Source organism: Macrobrachium rosenbergii, chromosome 10 (genome assembly GCF_040412425.1).
Source record: "Macrobrachium rosenbergii isolate ZJJX-2024 chromosome 10, ASM4041242v1, whole genome shotgun sequence".
NCBI classification, from domain to species: Eukaryota; Metazoa; Arthropoda; class Malacostraca; order Decapoda; family Palaemonidae; genus Macrobrachium; species Macrobrachium rosenbergii.
Window position 1 is genome coordinate 34,073,553 of NC_089750.1, and position 22,776 is coordinate 34,096,328.

Consider the following 22,776-nt stretch of genomic DNA (forward strand, 5'->3'; position numbering starts at 1 on the left):
TTCGCCCTCCGGGCCATCCAACATGATGGCAAACTTACAGTTGAAGGTCTTGGCACGAGCGGTTGGAGGAATTAGAATTCTTCCCCCCGATCTCTTGCCCCCTACCCAGGCCGTAAGATTAACGGAGGAAGCATGGATGCGTTCGGATAAGGTTCCTAGGGAGACTGTCATCGTCCCTAGGGACCAAGCTCAGTCGGCTCTCTCTGCGCACTCTGACGGAGTGGCAGGCAGAAAACAAAGTTGACTCCTTTCAAGGGCAACTTCACCATGTTTGCCCTGGGAGACAACTTGCCCACCCCTTGTTTGAACAAAGTCGCTCTGGCTACGGCCCGAGCGTGCTTTGAAGGTAATCCGTTACCGCAGCTGAGGGAAACAGACCCCACTTCCTGGTATTCCCGGAAGTGACGAGTTCTGGTGGATGCTCGTCCACTTTCACTGTTGGGAAACTGGACCCCTTCTGTGCTTCTTCACAGTTCAGTGAACAGCTCCCCAAGCTGCCGGAATCTTTGCTAAAGGCGGAGTTTGATGCCCGGACTAAGCTAGCCCGGTCCCTGAACTCCGTCTGCCTTACGGGAAGCCACTGCCGTCTCCTGCGCGGTCGAGCCATTTTTTCAAGTCTTGGCTAAGTCCCTGCTAGCTGGCTTTCAGTCTGACCTTTTCGAATTTATCATGGCCAGACTGGAATGCAGAAAATTCATTTTTGCTGATGCCACTATCCGTCACGAGCCTAACAAGCTTGTTAAGAGCTCGATCTGGGGACCTAACCTCTTCCCAGAAGAAGAGGTTACAAATGTTATGGCTGAGGCTACAGGGCCAACCAGAGTCTGCGCTCGCTGGGGCATTTCTGCCTACAAGTGCAAGACCCCAGAATCTGGCGGCCCCCAGACGAGAGGAGGCAAACGTTTCAGGAGACATAAGAGGCCCCACCATCAGGCGGTAGTTCAAGCCGTCCCGGTCTCGGCAGTGGCACAGCCTCTCCACCTCAAGGCTCACCCCCAACAATATGTGCTGGTCCAACCAGCTCATTCCCTTGCTGCACCCTCGTATGTTGCACCGCCAGCATACAACCCCCACCTATGAGGGCCGTGGATACTTTCACGGCCTTAACAGGATCGCAAGGGGGGGGAAGAGGTAGGGCCCCTCATAGAGGAAAAGCCAACACCACCCCAAGAGGAAGACCTGGACGTGGTAGAGGGAACAAACCCGCTCCCTCCCACTGAGAGAACACAGGTAGGTGGTCGCCTGTATTGGTTCAGGGACCAATGGACCTTCAGCCCTTGGGCACACAGCATTGTGTCCAAAGGTCTAGGATGGAGCTGGATCAAGGACCCTCCTCCTCTAACCAGGTTTTACCAGCCACCCTCATCAATCCTACAGGATTACGTGGCAGAATTGCTCAACAAACAAGCAATAAAGAAAGTAAGGCACCTAAAGTTTCAAGGCAGGTTATTCACTGTTCCCAAAAAAGACTCCGATCAGCAAAGAGTGATCCTGGATCTGTCGCGTTTAAATCTCTACATAAAATGCGACAAATTTCGCATTCTTACGGTAGCTCAGGTACGGACTCTACTTCCGCGTGGAGCCGTCACCACCTCTATCAATCTTTCAGACGCTTATTATCACGTCCCGATTGCGCGGAACTTCTCTCAGTTCCTCGGTTTCAGACTCGGGAATCAAGCCTACTCCTTCAGGGTCATGCCCTTCGGTCTAAACATTGCGCCCAGGGTATTCACCAAGCTGGCGGACACGGTAGTTCAACAACTCCGGTCCCGAGGATATCCCTAGCAGCGTACCTAGACGATTGGATAATTTGGGCACCAACAGTTCTGGAGTGTCAGAAGGCTACGTCCATAGTCATCAACTTCCTGGAGTCGTTGGGTTTTCAACTGAACAGAGAGAAGTCCCGCCTGACTCCGAGTCCCGGTTTCAGTGGCTGGGTCTCCAGTGGGATCTGTCCTCTCACCGCGTTATCTCTCCCGCCTCCCAAGAGGAAAGAGATAGCATCTCTCACCAGGAAATTTCTCAAAAATCAATCAGCATCCGCCGATCCCAAGAAAGAGTCCTTGAGTCTCTTCAATTTGCCTCAGTGACGGACCTGCTCTTAAAAGCGAAACTAAAAGACATAAACAGAGTGTGGCGGAGTCAAGCCAATGTCAAGCTCAGAGACAAGGTCTCCTCCATCCCCTGGATTTTAAAGGCGAGACTGCGGCCTTGGACCACAGTCAGAGGCCTGTCCAAGTCAGTTCCGCTTCAATTTCCCCCTCCGGCATTAGTTGTTCACACAGACGCTTCCCTAAGTGGCTGGGGATATTCACCAAAAACAAAAGTACAAGGAACGTGGTCCACAATGTTTCAGCAGTTCCATATAAACACCCTGGAAGCTATGGCGGTCTTTCTAACTCTAAAGAAAATCCGCCCCCAACCGGATTCATATCAGGCTGGTATTGGACAGCGCAGTGGTAGTTCATTGCATCAACAGGGCGGCTCCAAATCAGGTCGAGTAAACACAAGTAATGGTTGCTATCTTCTCCCTGGCGAACAAGCACGGCTGGCACCTGTCAGCCACCCACCTAGCGGGGTACGGAACGTGGTGGCGGATTCCCTGTCCAGGGCTACTCCGTTGGAGACGGAGTGGTCCCTGAACGGGAGTCTTTCAAATGGATTTGCCGCCGGGTTCCGGGTCTCCAAGTGGATCTGTTCGCGACGGAGAGCAACTTCAAGCTCCTGTTATGTGGCCCCGAACCTGGACCCTCAGGCGTACGCCACGGACGCAATGACAGTAGATTGGAACAATTGGGAGAAAATTTATCTGTTCCCAATAAATTTACTGCTGAAAGTATTACACAAACTCAGGACATTCAAAGGTCAACCAGCCCTAGTAGCCCCCTATTGGCCGAAGAGCAATTGGTTCCCTCTTCTTCAGGAACTGGGATTGCGGAGTCTTCGGATTCCCAAGCCCATACTGACCCAGACAGTACAAACCAAGACTGTGTCAGCTTCCTCAAGAATTCAGAATGCCCTAGTTTTATGGACTTTATAAAATTCGCAGCCCAAAAGGAGCAAACATTGACCCTGTCAACACTCTGTTTCTAGAATCAGATAAAAGAGATTCTACTCTTAGACAGTATGACTCAGCAGTCAAAAAGTTAGCCTCCTTCCTGAAAGCATCTGAAGCCAAAATCATGACGACTAATTTAGGAGTTTCTTTCTTTAGGTCACTGTTTGAGAAAGGCCTTGCTCCGGCCACTATTACCACAGTCAAGTCAGCCCTGAAGAAAGTATTTCTATACGGCTTTAAAATCGACCTTACAGATTCCTATTTTTCATCTATCCCCAGAGCATGCGCTCGTCTGAGACCCGTATCACGCCCACATTGTTCGTGGTTTCTCAATGACGTCCTTAAGTTAGCATCAGAGATGGACAACTTTCAATGCTCTTATCAGGATCTGTTAAGGAAGACTTTATTTCTGATTAGCTTGGCTTCAGGTGCTAGAATCTCAGAGCTATCGGCTCTCACTAGAGGTGATAATTTTGTGAACTTCCTCCCGTCCGGAGAGGTCCTCCTTTCCCCTGACCCTAGATTCTTAGCCAAAAACGAAGACCCACAAGACAGGTGGTCTCCTTGGAAGGTGGTGCCCTTCCACAAGACCAGTCTTTATGTCCAGTTTATACACTTAAATCTTACCTTTTAAGAACTCCACAGAGTAAGTCGGGTCCTCTTTTTATCAGGAGAAAGGTGGTACTCTTTCACTGAATGCTATAAGACAACAAATTCTGTATTTTATTAAACAGGCCAACCCAGATTCAGTTCCTAAGGTTCATGATATTCGAGCAGTTGCTACTTCCATTAATTACTTTCATAATATGGACTTCTCAGAACTATCTAAATATACGGGTTGGAAATCACCTCTAGTGTTTAAACGCCACTATTTAAAATCGCTCGAAGCCCTGAAATTTTCTACAATAGCTGTGGGAAGTGTCATCTCCCCACCTTAACTAATCATATCCTTATCCTATCCTTTCCCCCCCGCCCGCCTGCCTCATTTACTTCTCTGCTTATCCTCCTGGTTGATCATGCCTCACTGCCTGGCTCCTCATATTGATGTATCTTGTCTCTGTTGAGTGGAAACTGTAATCTGACATGTTATGATTGTTTTTTCTTGTGGGGTACTGGGCGGTTTTTATTTTGCTCCATGTACCCCAGATATATGTATATGTACTGTACATTTTATTTCCCATTGATTTTGTCTCTTACGTGTTTAGCTTAAGTTTACGTGTGTAGCTTTAAGATTGTATATGCATTTAACCTATGCAAATTTCATATGTCGTTATGCTTTAGTAGTATTAAGTATTTTTGGGGCCTCTTCCCCGTCGTGCGGGGACTTCCCCACTTTTATTAAGTAATTTTAAGTCTTTGATGCCTTAGGTTTAGTGTTCTTGCTACATGTAAGAGATTCCCTGATTAAAACTATTTTCGTAAATTATGTTTTTCTTCAGATTACCTTGTTTCCTCGTAGTTTGCAGCCTTGGCATGATTCTCTATCACTATTTCACCGGCTGACACGGGACTGGACTCAGAAAGGGATTTTGACAAAGGAAAAATCTATTTCTGAGGAAGGTCCCGTGTCACCCGGTGACCCTCCCTGACTCACCTATTGCTCCCCCCCCCCTACTTGCATATGCCAAGTCTGGGGTTAGTGCTAGCATGGAATGAGGTAGGTGGCGCTGGTGTCGCCGAGCTGGCGGGTGTTTGGGTGTAGGGGCTGTAACGGCTCACCACTCTGTTCTGGGGATTTTGGTAGGGAGAGATCTTTCGAGTAAGGCTCCGTGGTAGTGATCTTTCACTCACCCTTCGATATACCGACGTCTTCCCTAGAGAAGACGCTCGATCTGGGGGTAGTAACCTCAGCTTTCCTGAAAGCTCTTTTTTCTCTGGTATATCTAGCATATTATACCTAGAAATTCGTGCTATAATGGAATTTCACCGGGTGACACGGGACCTTCCTTAGAAATAGATTTTTCCTTTGTCAAAATCCCTTTTTCATTTGACTGAAGTCCAGTCTCTTACCCCACGGACTACATCATTAATCCGCTCCATGTCATGACTGGGACTAAGGGCAGCTTCATTTCTCATTGGTGGAGACTTAACTACCCCCAAAAGTGTTGCATCATCAGCATACTGAACAATCTTTTTTTCCAGGCCATAACCATATCACTTGTATACACTATAAATAACAGTGGACCAAGAACGCTACCCTGTGGAACTCCAGACACAATAAGTCTTGGTTCACTAAAGAGCCCATCAATAGAAACTTGCTGCTGCCTACCTGTAAGGAAATCCTGAAGTAATCCTAAAACATATCCACCAACTCCAAGTTTCTTTAGTTTGAAAATATGGGCCTCATGATTTACTACACAAAAGCAGCACCGAAATCTATCTTAAGAAAAAGTTTATCAAGGAAATGAGAAAAGCATACAAGATGAAAATGGATGCAAAATTGTACAGGATTAAGGAGAAACAGCTGAATGGTGTGTATAAAGGCCATGACAAAATCCAGGATGTGGCCAGTGTCAGCTGGGAGTGTTTATGGTTACAGCAGGATAAGAAGGGATAAGTAGTGGGATGAAACATAGAAGTGGTGGGAAGAAAAGAAGTGTTGGAGTGAAGACAAGAGAGGTTTAGAGCTTGATAAGAAAGGTGTTTCTTGGAGGCGTAACTGCATGACAGAAAAGATAATATACAGATATACCTGTATAGGATGAAGGAAAACAAAGGCACTGAAAGACAAAAAGAAGGTAAGTGATAAAACTAGAGGAGCCAATGCGAGTAAGGTCTTAAGGAAGAATAAGTTGTGTATAGGGAAGTAAATGCAGAGAAAAAAAAACGGGTCTCAGGATAAATGATACAAATGGAGACATGTTGCACAAAGAAAATGCAATCCTGGGTTGATGGAATAAGCATTTTGAAAATCTGTTGAATGGACAGTAGAAGAGAGGCAGAATTAAATGATGCAAGAATGGTAAAGGCAAATGTAAGTTTAAGAATGTCTGTTACTCTTAAATTATACACACTGCATTCCTTTTCTTATCTGGGAAAAATGTCAAATGCACAAAAATACAAATTTTATTTCTACCCACAAAAACTCATTTGAATTGCAATCTCTAAACTATTCAGTAACTCTTAATTTAAAGGTTGATTTAACCCTTAAGGGACAGGCTAAATGTACAGTATATTAAACATACCCCCAGACTGGGCAAACTTTAAGGTTGGCCAATTTAAGAAAAAAACATCAATGGAAAGAGGAAGATATGCAAATGCACATGGTGTATGAAAAAATTCTAAAAATTTTTCCCTACCTTCCATGAGGAGTTGAAAGTGACTATTTACAACCCTGTGTGGGGTGTCTTTTACAGGACACTCATAAAAATATACTAATTTTACCAAGTTATACATGTTTTTTCTAATAATTTATTTTATTTTATTATTTTGTAAATTATAATTACAACTCACACAATATCACAGCAGATAAGAACTAAAATCAGTAACAATTTCTGAGTATATTTGTTGTAAAATATTTACGAGATATACTGAGATGGGGAGATACAGTGACTTTTTGCGAGGTATGCGTGTTTTTTCTATTCCTTTGTACTTTTCTTTTGCAAAATTGCAATTATAGCTGTCATACTATCAGAAAAGATAAGAACTAAAGCCAACATCAATCCCTGAGTATATTTATGAGCAAAGGAATAAAAAGAAGTCATGGGATACAGGGGGCAATACATTCCCCCATCAAGTCTCAAGGCACACTAATCACCCCCTATCCTGTGCTGAGCTACACAGTTGCCAAAAGTCATTTATCAACCATTGAAGTGCTATGAACATCTTTCCTGATCATGTGAGTTAGCCCATCCATCACTCAAACCTGTTATAGATACTCATATGATGATGCCCGTCCATTAAGGGTCAATAAAGGAGTCAACTGCTAGGAAAATCATTTAGTCAGTAAGGCATATGAATATTCAGTTATTGGACATTTTTCATTAAAATGTATCAAAACCCTACAAAGAATCTATAGCAGTGAGATTCTGCATTGTACAAAAATAACGTTCTAAGTCTAATATAGGCAATCTTTTATCAACTTACTTTTATTGGAGCTTTTCCTGTAAGATTAGCAACTAGGAAGTTCATAGCAATATCTTCACAGTTCATATTGGTGTCCACCCATTCTTTTATATTACCTGGCAACTGAGTCGTGTAAACATATGACCAATACTTGTGGTAAAAGGCCACACCCGTCAGCACCATTGATACCTGCAATAACAAACAAATTATCAGAATGAATGCCACTTTTCCAACAAGCAGCAGCCTCTTGCAAGCCCTCACACAACAAGAGAGTAAACTATAAAGTTACATTAGTTTTGATCACCAATGTTGATTTTAGTTTCAATTTACATCATCAATCTTATGTTTTGAACTACTGCTTCTGTGGATACTCAACTCCCATATTTAATATGCTCTAACAAAGTAACACAAAATTTTTCAAAGTGTCTAAAATTATACTTGTGATATTTTGCATCATAATACAGTCAACCTCCGCCTATTCGCAGTTCAGGATTTGCAGATTTTTCTGTGGAACTTATCACTGAATTATTGTCGAAAAATTAAGTAATTGGCACATTTTTTAGTTGAGAAATATTCACTAATTACTATAATTTGATAGCGTAGTCACTTGTTTCATCCTCAAGGAGTTACCTTCCATGGTCTACCAGAGCTCCATGGTGACCAAACTAATATAAGAGAATTCTCTTCTAGTTGGTCTTTTTGGCCAGGTACTGTGTCGTTATGATTAACATTATAACATGTGATGGAGTATGTAATAGACTCAGATAAGAGGGCACTTTCCCTTGTCTTCAGTGAAGCTGAACCCAGTTTTTCCAATGTCAAAAGAACCTGGAAAAAAGAGAAGTGACTACCACATGTGCACATCCACCCTCTTGTTTACAACGGGGCCGTTAAAGACCTAGGAGCCATAACTCTCTTTTGGTCTAGAGCAAACGGTTCATGTTCTTACCAGAGCTCTGAAAAAATTCTACATTTTTCTCCGATTTCATTACCGAGGATCATGGAAACATCAAAAATAGCATGATAAGTAAGTTCCAGTTAAAATTTTTTGTTTTAAACTTTTGGAATTGATAATTTGTTTGTAAAAACCGGAACCCAGCTCGTTCACTGCTGCCTAGTTTCGTAAAGCAAAAATTGTTTTAAATTCTAACTAAATGTTTTAACTAAAATAAATGTTCCACAACTTATCAATAATATAGAAAATCCTTTCAGATTATATGATGTCTACAATAATCTAGGCAGTAAGTGAGAATAATTTAGACTAGATTAATAGAGGATGTTGTCTGTAGCTATTAATAGTGGATGTTGTCTCTAGCCTATGTCCTAGGATTACGTATCCTTAAGTGGCCTACCTTAGACTGAGGACCCTAGGATCTGATAATAACAATATCTGGGCAAAATGAATTGATAGCCTAACAATAAGGCTACATATTGGTATAATTTTTGCTTTTTATATAAGCCTGTGCACTTAAGCATGAGCTAAATAATCCAGGACTAGCCTAGGCATTACCTTATATCAAGTTAAGTGATAACTCTTTTATGAAACAACCCATTTTTGGACTACGTTGTTAGCCTAGACCATGTAACCTAGGACTAGATGAAATGGTAACTTAGCTTTAAGGCTACATACTAAGGTAATTGTGTTTTATGCAACCCATGCCCTAAGTGCGAATTAAATAATCCAGATTAGGCAGTAGCCTAGACTAGATAAGTTATAGCCTGGCTATAAGGTTACACATTAGTGAGTTACTGTTTTATATAGCAGACCAAATAGCCTAGGACTGGATATAAACAACAACCTGGATTAGACAAAAACTAGTCGACTAACTATAAGGTTACACACTAGTAAGTTTCTGTTTTTATGTAGCCTATACATTTAAGAGTGAGTTATAATAATCTGGATTAGGCAATATCATACTAGGTTAAGAAAATACAAATAAGCCTCGGATTATGTATGAACAGTATCCTAGGCTCAATAAAATAACCTAGTTTTTTATGACTCGGTAGCATATCTGTAAGGTTACATACTAGTGGGGTCGTATGTAGCCTATATCCTTAAAGGTGATATAAACCTACAACAGGCAGTAGCCTAACCAGGTTAAAGAATATCCTATTATTAGCCTACAACAGCGATGGCCAATTGTCAGATAAAAGGGTAGTCTTGGCCACATAAAACAGAAAACCGTTTTATAAGAAGACTATTTTCTGTATGGTTTATATCCTTAAGTTTTAAATAAGCCTAGAATAGGCAGTGGTCTAGAATAGGTTAAACAAGAATCTTCTAAGAAATTCTCTGTTCTTAGCTTAACATAGATTATACTAGATGCATTAACCTAAGCTATATAAAACAGCAGCTTGGGTTAGTTAAATTAATTCATAGCAGTTAGTCTGGATGGCATGACAATTATTAGATACTTCACTTAGACAGTGCAAAAGGACTAACAGTGTATAAGTACTGTAATACAGACATATACAGGTATGAAAACTAACCTAAACCTTTGAGGGTTTAAGTTAACATAGATATTCAATTACATTTATTACAACTGCACACTTGTAATCACGTTAACCTGTAATATGAAAACTGTATGAGGAACTACAGAAGTGTCCCTCATTTAAAAACAATTAATGCTAACTAGCTTCTAATAACAACTTGTTTTATATCACTACATGGCCGCCATTAGGCAGGATCCTCAGTTTAAGTGTTCCACAGCAAATTGCTCGGTTTGTTTTTTGCCAGTGGGTACAGCACATACCACCAGCCATGAGCATAGTCCTTGTAAAAAACAAGGAAAATTTGCTTGGTCACCGGATGTGGGCAAGATTTGTATCATTCTCCTGGCAGCAAGTTTTAAGGACGAAATAGCTCCTTTTAAGCTGTCTCCATGGGTCGTACGGTTCAGTACAGGTGAGGAAGGGGGAAATTATATCTTTCCGGCAGCAGATATTTAACCCTTTCTCAGAATGTCAATGTTTGGGCCAAAACCCAGTAACATCAATCCCCAGTACTTCCAAGGTTAACCACGAGGAGGAAGAAGAGGAATCTTTACATAGGGCTGACATTCTTACTAAAGAATATCAAGTGGACATTGCCACTGAAATGGCCCTGCTGAACCCAGAAGGCTCAGGAGGACAAATTTTGGCTAGACATGGGAGAAACCTTCCAGAAGGAATTCTATTCCCCATGCAGCTATTGTTGCTGAATAGGATCTTACCCCCAAAAGGGATGCTAGGATCCACCTAACTCTGACTGAAATGACTACATTTTCGGAGGGGTATAGTAACTTACCCAGGACTTCTGCCCCTTGATTAACAGACAGTTACAGTTCAGTTGTTGAAGCTCAGTCAGATTGCGCAAACTCCCCCAAAAAGGGATACGCAGTTTGCAGCATTTGATCAATTTTGTAAGGAAATTGAGTACCATCATAGATGCCCTTGCCACAGAACGGCAATATATAAGGGACATGAAGCATGATTCCAAAAAGGTAAGAAAGTCAGTCATGTACACCCCAAAGTGTAAAAGTACCACATCCTGTAACCGAAAAGTGAGTGTGGATACAAATTCTGCCCAAACAAAGTCTAATGTTAGAATTCCGAATGGAAACAACAAAATGATCAGTTCGGAATACAGAACTTCAGATCAAAACATAATAGGGGCTCCAATCTCACCCCTGATGATACTGATAATCCTTGGCGAGACACCTCAATGTGCATTTTCTCTCTCGATGGCAAGTATGTAATTATTGAGAGAAAAACTATGATCGAAGTTGGACATGTAGAATTTACAAACGGCAGCATTCCCTAATACAGAATGGCACCTGGTACCATCTTCACCAGACATGGAGAAACCACTAACAGAAACGGTTTTCTTACTTGTGCCTATAGCATTCAAAACTATAGGAATCACCCTTTAGCAGGTCAGTGAAAAATGGATTTCTACTTCCATTTTGAATAAAACCCAAGCTGCTCACCAAGCAGCCCCAGCCTTCTGTCCCTTCATTTTCAAAAGTATTAATTATGTGAAGTGAAGACAGACTTTCAGAATTTGTAGTGACTAAAAACAAGAGACAATGGCATAATTAAAACCATCTGCCATGGTCATCCCAGTTTCGGGAAATTCCACCAAGGATTGTGCAAATCAACCTTTACCAGGCCAACGAAAAGTGGACCTCTACTTCCATTTTGAATAAGACCCAAGTTGCTCACCAAGTTGCCCCAGCCCTATGTCCCTTCACTTTCAAAATTATTAATCATGTGAAGACAGATTTTCAGAATTTGTAGTGACTAAAAACGAGAGACAACGGCAGAATTAAAACCATCTGCCACAGTCGTCCCAGTTTCAGGAAATCCCACCAAGGAATGGGCAATGTTACAACTACCTTTTGAAAGGAAAAAGATCCCTTTAGATATAGCTACGCAGCAGTTTGGGACCCCTGTGAGAAGACTCTCAGAGGGGACAGCCTCCTCAGAATTTTATGCAAAGGTCTGACTCCTTAGTATTATAACCTCTACCATCTTGCTGGAAGTTGCCACCAAAAGGCTTCCAAAAGATTCCAGGATAATTTTTGCTGTTGAGGCCAAAAGTCTCATGAGAACCCAATGGGAAGCATTCTGTAACTTCCTAGAACTGTGCATAAAAGCATTATTACATTATAACCCCTTCTGTAAGACCTGTTTGAGGAGTCTGTTGTGGCTCAACTCAACGAGCATGCCCACCAACAGAATTGTACAGTGTACGCTCTTCTGGGGAAAGGGGAATTCAGAAAACAAAGAACCCAAGATTTCCTTTTACCCAACCCCAAAAAAGGCTTGCTTTGATCAAAAATCATATTTCTGGGTTTCCGACCTGTGTCACATGGTGAAATAACATTCAGCACTTATTTCTAGGTAAATCCATTGCTAAATATACCAGAGAAAAGCTAAATGTCAAGCTTGAGTTACTACCCCAGTCGAGCTCCATGAAATGGAGTCGTGTATGAAAGGGTGAGAGTGTCACAATCACAGGTCTCCGCCCTGTAGACATTCCCGATGTCAAAAGTCCTACCGAGTGAGGTGCCGATACAACGCCCGCACCACTCGTGGACCGTCAACACACCAGCGCCACCTTCATTCCATTTTTAGCACGCATCGCTTCTTGTGGAAATTTTCCTTGTGCGCTTATTTTGTGCCTTAATTTTGGATATTATGGCTTCATCTCAAGATTCTTCATCTCCTAAGTTGAGTACCATCTCTGTATTTTATTTTAGGCGGTTGAGGCTCCTTATTTCCTTCTAATTTTGTAATTAGGGGGATTTATAACGCCCGCCTCGACCGCCTTCCTCCCGGCCTCATGTGACCTTCAGTCTCGGTACAGGGTTTTTATCGGGGCTTCGCTCCCCTGCCTTTTATTTAGGTTTTTTTGTGCCTTATGATCCAGCATATTCATAGTGGCTTAATTCATTATTTAATTCTGTTACCCTTCCCTGGGGATGTGCGGGTCCTTGTCGCTTAGGCTACGAGTTTCCCCCTCGGACCTATCCGCTCTTTAACCAGTTTTATATGGGTTTTATTTTGGACCCTCACCTCCTCCAGCTCGTGGGTTTATTATTTGAGATGGTATAGTTATGCTTATTAGGTTTATTTTATGCCTTGCGCACGGATGCTTTAGATATTTACAGATTATGTTCATTGTTTATGTTTAGTGAAGGTCGGCCATTTTCCCTCCGCGCTCATATCGCGTTGGGTTTGGTTCTCCCTTCTACATGTGTCTTTTATTATTTGATTTATTCTTTTACACCTTAGTGAGGTTAACTATTTAGGCTAGTCTGTTAGATACTGTTTCCCTCCTGAGCTACCTCCCTGACCGCTGGGCGGCTGTGTTAGGTTAGCCTAGGGTTAGGCTATTAGCGATCTGTTCCCTTCCTTGGAAGAGAAGGTTAGGTGTGTAGGAGGGCCTCATGGTTGGCACTTCTCTTTGGTTGTTGTTTGGTTGGAGGTGTTTGGCCTGTGTGTCCTCCCTCTCCCTATTTCGGCCTTTCCGTTTGGGCTACTGAGTCCTAGTAAGGTTAAGCTGGAATAGCGAGGGTCTCTTACGTAGCCTACCCTTGTCCAGACCGCACCTTCGGGACAGTTTCCAGCTTCATGTGTATCCCCCTCTCCTACCACCTTCCCCTGTCTCCCTGCTCTTTTCCCCTTGGTTCGTTTTCACATATTTTGTTAACTTACCAAGGTTTGAGAGCTTTTGCCCTGATCCTTACGTTAATAGCCTACACCCCTTCCTCCGCATTGATTGGTTCCCCCCTGTTCTCTCTACACAGGATTTCCGACCTTACCCGGTCGGCACCCTGTCGAGAACTTGTGTGATGTCCGGGGGTGCCTCCCCACTCCTGGCCACCATCACTTTTTACCTTTCTTTGCGCACTTTGGCCTTGAGGGTTCCCTATCCTCTCTTCTCTCGGTTAGTCATTCGTACATGTTCGACCTCTCGGGAGAGAGAAGGGGTGGGACTCATGACGTCCGGGGAGTGCTCACTCACCCCCTGGCCGTCGCTACTGGTCCCCCTCCCTTGGCCTGTCCCCCTCCCTTCCCTAGCGTCAGTGTGTTGTTTTCCCCCAGCCAGGGTGTCGTTCTCGTAGACCAGGGGTCGGCAACCTTTTGAACACACTGTGCCAGTTGATAATTAATACCATTTCTTTTACTACCTTGCGTGCCAGTTGTTATTTTTTAGCACTGTATAGGAAAATTAAAATCATAATTGTACAGTATGTAGTGACCATTTTAATTATAACGTATTTTCCTGAACATGCATAACATAAATGTAATAATTTTGTTGCATTTAGTATTTTTTTTAACAAAAATATTTTATATTTCAAGTTTATACCTCACCATATTAATGCGATCCTTGCCCTTACTTTCCGGCCAGAGTTGAAATTTCAGGTGAATATTTGGACACCTTGAGTTTCACACAACCCTCAGAGTGATCCGTTGTAAGCCTGCTGTGATGGGGGCTGAGGATGTGCTTCATGTATGAAAATATCTGCTCAAATTGATATGTGGATCCATATGCTGATAGCAGTGCAAAAGCTGCTTTCTTCATGCAATTGAATATATCAGGCAGTGATGTCCAGGACCTTAAAATGGAGGTTGCATGATAATTTTTACAAGTTTCCAGTATTTCTCGAAGATCTTTAAATTTAGCTGACCACAATGATAAGGCCTGAAAGTCAATTAACTGCATTTCCAACTCCTCAGTTTCCATCCACTCAAAGAGAGTCGCATCCAAGTCACTGTATTTAAATATGTCTGGTCTGATTAAAAATGAAAACACTGGGCCCATGTGTTGAAATCTGATTGAGAACTCAGACTCTAATTCTTGTATGTACAACTGAAGATAAGTTCTTCAAGTTTTTGAAATAACGGAAAGAACCAGTTTTGATATCTGTTGAGTAAACTGCAAGCTTTGCAACAAATGCCTTCCAAGTATCATACAAATCCTTCACTGTTTTTCCTGCACCTTGCAAGAGAAGATTGAGGTCATTTAGATGTGTGGTGATGTCTGAGAGAAACATAAGTTTCATAATCCAATTTCTGTCCTCCAGCTCAGGATAGTCTTAGCCTTTTCTGATAAGAAAATTTGGATTTCATGAAAGCATTCCATAAATCTCTCCAATACCATCCCACAGCTTAACCACCTAACACTGCAGTGCAGGGGTATATCTTTGCACACACTGTCCAGATCTTCAAGGAAAGCTTGAAACTGCCTGTGCGTAAGAGAAGAGTGCGCAGCAAGAAAATTTACTTCTTTTGTAACAGTAGTTATCACCTTGTTGAGATCAGAGCTCGAGACCTTGGCACATAAATTTTCTTGATGAACTATGCAGTGCAATTTCAGAATGGGGTGCCCAATTTTATCCTCAGCCACCTTAGTAAAACCCTTGTTTTTTTCTACCATAGCAGGAGCATCATGTTCTAATTGCAAAAATATTTCCTATGTCTACCCCTCTGTTCTCAAAATGGTCAGTGAATACCTTCAGTATGTCTTCTCCCTTGGTGGTGCCATACATAGGTTTTAGACAACACAGCTCCTCGTGTACCTCTGTGTCACTATACCTGGCAAAAACAGCCAAGCGGGGAATGCCATTGATATCCACGCTTTCATCCAGGGCCACACTGAACACAGGTGTACTTGTTCAAGCAACCGTTTGCTGCTGACTTACATTATCAGCCATTTCAGAAATACGTCTCTCCACGGTTCTAGCTGAGACAGGCAGGTCTTTTATCCTTGAGATGATAACGTGTTTGTTTGATATGCCATCAAATAACACCTCAGAGCACTCTAGGGAAGCTGCTTTTATAAAATCGCCATCAGTAAAAGGCTTTCCATGCTTAGCAATACACAGAGCTAGTTTGTAACTGGCTTCAGTTTCATTGTTTTTGCTAACACTCAAGTTTTTGAACACATTACTTTGCTTCTCACAGCGGGATACTGCTTTCTTAAGCGCCTCAGCCTTGTCAGCAATATCCTTGAAAGTCCCTCGTGTTGTTTCAAAGTGTTGTTTAACACTCAAAGCGCGCACACACGACATTCTCGCAGCAGAGAGCACACACAGCACGATCATTCTACTGAATAAATCCAAAGTCATTTGTTCATGATGACTGAAATGATCGGACATCAAGCTTGACTTTTTTCGCAGTAGCCATGGTGACAATTAACTAGAAAGAATATTACGTACGGCCGCTAAAGAGTCACTGAAACAACAGCGCTTTGTGACCGATGCGAACGGATGGTGGGAGCACACCGGTACCAATAGGTCTCATACTTGCCTACATCTCGTTGCGCTCACGTACTCCTCATCATGAGTACGGAACATTTTCATTTTAATTCAATGAATCATAGGAAAGAAAAGATAGACAGATATATATATAGATAGACAGATAGATAGATAGATAGATAGATAGATATTATAATTTAAATCATAAAGAAAATAAACCATGAAGATAAAAGTAATGATGCACCACAACACAAATTCTCTCTCTCTCTCTCTCTCTCTCTCTCTCTCTCTCTCTCTCTCTCTCTCTCTCTCTCAGTATTTTTTTTAGGATGTTTTCTTTGCTCCTTCGAATCAAATGCCGTGCCATAGACAAGCACTCCGTGTGCCAAGTCCGGCACGCGTGCCATAGGTTGCCGACCCCTGTCGTAGACCATCGCCTCGCGGGAAAAATTTTTGTGCATGTAGCCAGTTAGAGTTTTCCACCTGACTGTCTTCTGCCTCATTTTCACGTCACTGACGTTATCCTCCGTTCTATTCATTTAGAACTTGTCCCTTTCCCAAGTATCTATCTTTCGTTGACTAGTCTAATTTTGCATTTTCCGCTAGTAGTGAGGCTTTCTCGTTGCTCTCATTTCTTATACCACTCCGGTGGGTATGGTGTATGGTCGGTCAGTGCTCACCACACCTCCTTCGGCGTCACTATATCAGGGTAACGTGACTCCCCCGGCTACAAGCGGAAACTTTTTTACCGCTTAATCGTAAGTTAACCGTTCACTGTATATGTTTTATTGTTTTTAATTTTGTTGACGCATGTTTTTAACGGGACCTCCCTATTTCTCCAGATTAACTCCGGCGGTCCCTTTGTTTTGTATTATTTTATTGATCATGTATGGTCTAGTAGACCTCTTATCATTCTGGTATGTTCCGGTGGGGTCTATCTGGTCCTTTTACATGCCCAGTTAATCTATTATCCTAAGACACTGCTCCGGCACCCTACTCCGGCGGCCTTATCAGCATACTCATGTACTTGTCCATCTACAGATGGTTCGTTGTCAGGAGCAGGGGTGCACGGCAGTCCTCCAGCAGGCGAGCAGACATGAGGTCTGCAGGTCCCACTCCGGGTGCGCTGTCCACGTGGGGGACCTGGTCGTCTGGCACCCTGATGGTTGTGAGGTGTGCTACGCTCTTTATGAGCGGGTTCTGGATGAATCGGTAAGTTAGATTTTCCTTTTCCGATTCATGCTTTCTTTTGAGTTTTGTCTCTTATGGATAATTAGAAAATATTAGTCTTCTAGGAGAGTTGGTTAGTTGACATTCTCCTTCTTTCAGATTGACCGCAGCTCTCGTGACTCTTCGCTTTTGACCCTTAAGTCCTGGGTCAGCGGCTTCGGGAGGAACGTCGGGGCAGGGAAACCCTACGTTCTTTCCAAGGACATCTGCAGCGTTCTCTTCCCCGGCGCTTGTATCTCAGTGTCAGCAGCTACCCTGAGGAATTCTTATAGCAATTTCCTGGAGCTGATGGCTGTCTTTTTGTTTCTCAAAAACCTCCAACCTCCAGAAGAGAGAGAGAGAGAGAGAGAGAGAGAGAGAGAGAGAGAGAGAGAGAGAGAGAGAGAGAGAGAGAACATAACTACAGTATCCTACATCAAGAGGTCGGGATCACGTTCACCTCCTCTCAATATGATAATGCTAGCCATCCTTTGGATGGTGCAAGCAAGGAAGTGGCACATGACCTGCAATTCACCTCACAGGGGGTCTCAATGTAAGAGCAGACTCTGTACAGTTCCCGCTCAACAGGTTTTCTGTGGTGAACCTCCCGTTTTCTGCGGTGCCTTTCCCACAAGCCTAGGTCACGCTAAGTAGCCACATTTTTATCTATGTAAATACGTATCTATTACTGATTTATTTATGCCTGTTTACGTTATAAATGTGTCAGAACATTATTGTGTCAATTCTTGTAATTTTACTTTCATGTCATTTGTATTTACCTGTCCTGTGTCACATTGAGAACAATTGACCTCAGGTTACCTGTATCCTATTGTATGCCTTTGTATGACGTCCGCACGCCACTTTATGAGGCAACCTGCTTTCCTAATAAACCAGCAGTACTTGTCCACCTGCTCATTATTTTGCATCTCTTACAGCGGTGACCTCCCGGAGTGGTTCCTGAAGCCATTAGTGGACTCATATGGCGACCTAGTCTTGGCTTCATAAAATACCCCAAGCCCTTAACAGCCTAAATACGGTGCTCTAACAAAGCGTTCGGGCGTGTCGACCCTCGTCGGCAGATCACCAGCGTCATTAGCAGACCCACATGACGTGCTCCCACGCGCATATTGACGCGAGTACAACACACTCCAAAGTAAGAGTGCAGTCATGAGTATGGACACGGACATTCCCTCCCACATACAAATAACCGCAAACTTCACAGACTCAGATATCTCCCTCATGCACAACCCGCCTGCGCCCCCCCCACGCCGAGGCTCACGCGTTCCTCCACGCCGCTACCCGCTCCATGCGTGCTGCCCGCCCCCATTGGACCAAACAAGGCCCGCCCTCACCATAAAGCTGCTGCCCTTCATGCACGGCAACCCGTCATCATGGCTCTACAGGGTCGAGGGGCAGTTCAGGCTGGCAGGACTCACCGACGAGGTGCTGCAGGCAGACACCGTGATCAACGCCTTCCCCGGAGAGGTCTACAGGAAGCTCGCCCCATGGGTGTCTGCCGCAGGTCCCATCACCTACAAAAAGCTGAAAGCTTCGCTCGTTGAGACCTGCTCCCCGCCAGCCTCCGAGAGGGCCGCCCGCGCCCTTGACCTCGTAAACAACCCTTGACACGACCAGAACCTCTGGGAGACTTAGAGTGTGATCCAGGACCTCCTCATCCTGCCTGGGACAGATGCCAGAGGCAGGCAGTCGGAGATAAGCCTGTCAAGGGAGATCCTCCGTCAGCTCCTCCCGGAGGTTCAGATCCAGATCCTCGAGCCTTATACAGTGCCGCTCAACGACCTGATCAGGACAGCGCAGCAGCTCATGGACTCCACGAGGGCAGCGAAGCGGGCATCCACGCCCGCACACCCCAACAATTCCCTCCAGCCGGAGGAAAGCGCGGAGGAGGAGGTAAGTGCCATCCAAGAGGCGGCCAACCTACCACCACAAGAAGCAACAACTGGGGCCTTGCTACTACCACCAGTGGTACGGCAAGGACGCCCAGAACTGTCAACCCCCATGCTCCTTTGCCCATCCAAAAAAACGGGGGAGACAGCGGCCAACAGCACAGGCCGCCTTGGCAGCAGAGGAACCCAGGAGCCCAAAACCAGTAGGGTTTTACGTCAGCGACACCATTTCCGGCAGAATGATGATGGTCGACACTGGAGCCGTGCGTTGTGTTCCTGCCATCCAGAGAGGACAGCAGACGCCCGCCGGACCCATCTGCCTCCCTGACGGCTGTCAACGGGTCCCCCATCCTCTCCTACAGCACCAAGCTCCTGTTGATCTCCATCCTTGGCCGGAGGTACAGTTGGAACTTCTTAGTTGTGGACATGAGGACCCCACTCCTGGGCGCGGACTTCCTTGCCCACTTCGGCCTGGCAGTCGACATCGGTCGCAAGCGCCTGTTGGACACCGACTCCTGCCAGTCCCTCCCCCTGACGACAGGCCCCAGCATGCCCGCCATCTCCGTCGCCCCGCACCAGTACACCAAGCTGCTGAAGGAGTTCCCCCAACGTCTTCAAGCCCGAACTACGTCAGGTGCCCGGGGACCCTGCAAAGCACAGAATCTAGCACCACATTAAAATAAAGGGCCCCCCAACGCACGCAAAGTTCCGGAGGCTTCCCCCTCGGCGCCTTCAGGAGGCCAAGGACGCTTTCGCTGAGATGAGCGTGTGGGCATATGCAGGAAGGCCTCTAGCCCGTGGGCCTCTCCCCTCCATATGGTGCAGAAACCGGGCGGCTCCTGGAGACCCTGCGGCGACTACAGGCGGCTCAACCTCGCAACTGAACCAGATCATTACCCCCTTCCAAACATGCAGGATCTCACAGCCTCTTTTCACGGCCAAAATATTTTCTAAATTAGACCTTTTGAAGTCCTACTTTCAGGTACCAGTAGCTCCAGAGGACATCCACAAAACCGCCATCATCACGCCCTTTGGGTCCTACGTCTTCGCCTTCTCCACCTTCGGCCTGAGGAACGCGGGGGCAACCTTCCAGAGACTGATGGACAGCATCCTGGGGGACCTGAACTTCTGCGTCTGTTATGTAGATGACATTCTGATATTTTCCAGATCCCACAAAGAACACCTGCGACATATCGATGCGAGTGGACGGACGCCTCCCGACGATATCTTTTGAGCCTCGTCGTCAGGTTCGATAAATGCACCTTCGGTGTCGAAAGAGTCGACTTTCTGGGCCACAAGATATCGCCGGGAGGCGTCCGTCCACTCGCATCGAAGGTCGCAGCCATAACCAGGTTCCCCACCCCTACCTCCGTCAAGGCTGTACAAGAATTCCTGGGGATGGTCAACTACTTCAGGAGGTTCATCCCTGGGGTCACTCACACCATGGCCCCCCTGACGGAGATCCTGAAGGGCCGCCAGAAGGCCTTAGTGTGGGGACCCGACTAACGGCAGGCCTTCTCCCTGACAAAGGCTGCCCTCACCGAGGCAACCGCCTTGGCCCACCAGGACCCCCTCCAGCTGACGAAGGATGCCAGCAACGTTGCCTGTGGGGCCGTCCTGGAGCAGGTCGTCGCTGGAGCCCCCCAGCCCATCGCCTTCTTCAGCAGGAAGTTCAGCCCCGCAGAGTCCCACTACAGCACCTTCGACAGGGAACTGTGCACAGTGTATCGGGCGGTATGTCACTTCAAGTTCCTCCTGAAGGGTACGCCCTTCACAATCTGGACGGATCACCAGCCACTGGTCCACGCCTTCACGAAGCAGGGGGACATGTGGTCGTCCAGGCAGCAGTATCACCTCACGGCCATTGCGGAGTTTACCTGCACAATCAAATACCTCCCCGGCAGGAAGAACCCCGTAGCAGACGCCCTCTCGAGGATCGAGCTCAATGTGGTGCAGCTCGGGATCAACTACGGGGACCTTGCCTGGGAGCAGACCACGACCCAGACATTCCGGCCCCTCGCCCCTGGGGGGCCAACACTGCTGTGCGACGTAAGCAGCGGCCAACCCCGCCCACTGGTGCCTGCCTCCCGCAGCCATCTGGTGTTCGACGTTATCCACGGGCTGCCCCACCCCTCCAGCAGGACGACAGCCAAGTTGTTGGAAGAGAAGTTCATCTGGCACAGTATACAGAAGGACGCGACGGCCTGGGCGAGACAGTGCATCCGGTGCCAGACCAGCAAGGTGGGGCGGCACAGCGAGTCGGGGGTGGGAAAGTTTCCCCAGCCGGGGAGGTGGTTCGGACACATCCATATAGACGTGGTAGGCCCCCTTCTCCCATCAGGCAGGGCCAGATATCTCCTGATGATTGTTGACCGCTCCACCAGGTGGCCTGAAGTGATGCCCATGCAGGAAGCCACCGCCAGTGCGTGCGCCAAGGCCCTCCTCTCAAGCTGGATCAGCCGGTTCGGTGTCCCAGACCACATAACCACTGACAGGGGTCCTGCCTTCCTGTCCGAGCTGTGGTCTGCCCTGGCATGCCTGCTGGGGACCTCTCACCACAGCACTACTGCCTACAACCCCGCGGCCAACGGATTGGTGGAGAGATTCCACAGGTCCCTGAAAGCGTCCCTCATGACCTGCTGCACCGCCGAGGATTGGAAGTACCACCTGCCTTGGGTCCTCCTCGGGCTGAGGACTGCGCCCAGAGCAACAGCGACCCGTCCGCAGCAGAAAAAGTCTACGGGGAGCCCCTCGTAGTCCCGGGCGAACTCATCATGGGGGATCACCACAACCCGACAGTCCAGAGGCTCCATGACATGGTCGGGAAGTTTGCCCCCTGCCAGCGGACGTATACCAATATGACGTCACCTTTCACGCCTCCCAGCCTGTCCTCCACCACCCATGTCTTCGTCAGGAACGACGCCGTCAGCCCGCCCTTAACCAGGCCCCACAGGGGGCCCTTCCGTGTGCTGGAGAGAAACGCCAAAGCATTCCGGTTGGCTATACACGGGAAGGACGACTGGGTGTCTGTAGGCCGCCTCAAGCCCTCCCTGTTGGAGGGAGACGTCGACGACACCACGCAGCACCCTCCGCAGGCACCGTCGCCCCCGCAACTAGCCCAACCCGAAAAGAAGTCGCGTGGCCGCCCCCGGAAGCATCCAGGCAGCACCACAGACGACGGCTCCCGCTCACACCACACCCCCACCTGACTTCGTGGAGCCGCAGCACTCTCCGGCGGTCCAGCAGATACCTAGTTTGATCAGACATTACCTACGTCTTGGGGGGGGGGAGTATTGTAAAGTCCCCGTTCAACGGGTTTTCTGTGATGAACCTCCCGTTTCTGTGGTGCATTTCCCACAAGCTTAGATCATGCTAAATAGCCACATTTTTATCTATGTAAATATGTATCTATTACTGATTTATTTATGCCTGTTTACATTGTACATGTGTCGGAACATTATTGTGTCAATTCTTGTAAATTTACTTTTCATGTCATTGGTATTTACCTGTCCTGTGTCACATCGAGAACAATTGACCTCGGGTCACCTGTATCCTATTGTATGCCTTTGTATGACGTCAGCACGCCGCTTTATGAGGCGACATGCTTTCCCAGTGAACCAGCAGTACTTGTCCACCTGCTCATTATTTTGCATCTCTTACAACTCTCTATCAAGGGAAATAACAGCCTCAACAGAGTGGATGTTGGACAACCACTCTTTTCAAACAATATCCAACATGCTTCTTCAACTGGAAGTGGACCTGTTCGCCACGTACGATAATCACAAACTCC

At 45.9% G+C, this 22,776-nt stretch overlaps 1 protein-coding gene across 2 annotated transcripts in view; it reads right to left on the reverse strand.

The window, feature by feature from the left end:
* Positions 1-6,982: 6,982 nt before the first annotated feature.
* sotv (exostosin glycosyltransferase sotv) overlaps positions 6,983-22,776 on the reverse strand; it is a 546,319-nt gene continuing 530,525 nt past the window's right edge. For both annotated transcript variants that reach the window (XM_067110140.1, XM_067110141.1), the window contains one exon: positions 6,983-7,312. In XM_067110140.1, coding sequence (XP_066966241.1) covers positions 7,136-7,312 — 177 coding nt within the window. In that variant the 3' untranslated portion in view covers positions 6,983-7,135. The remainder of the gene's footprint in view (positions 7,313-22,776) is intronic.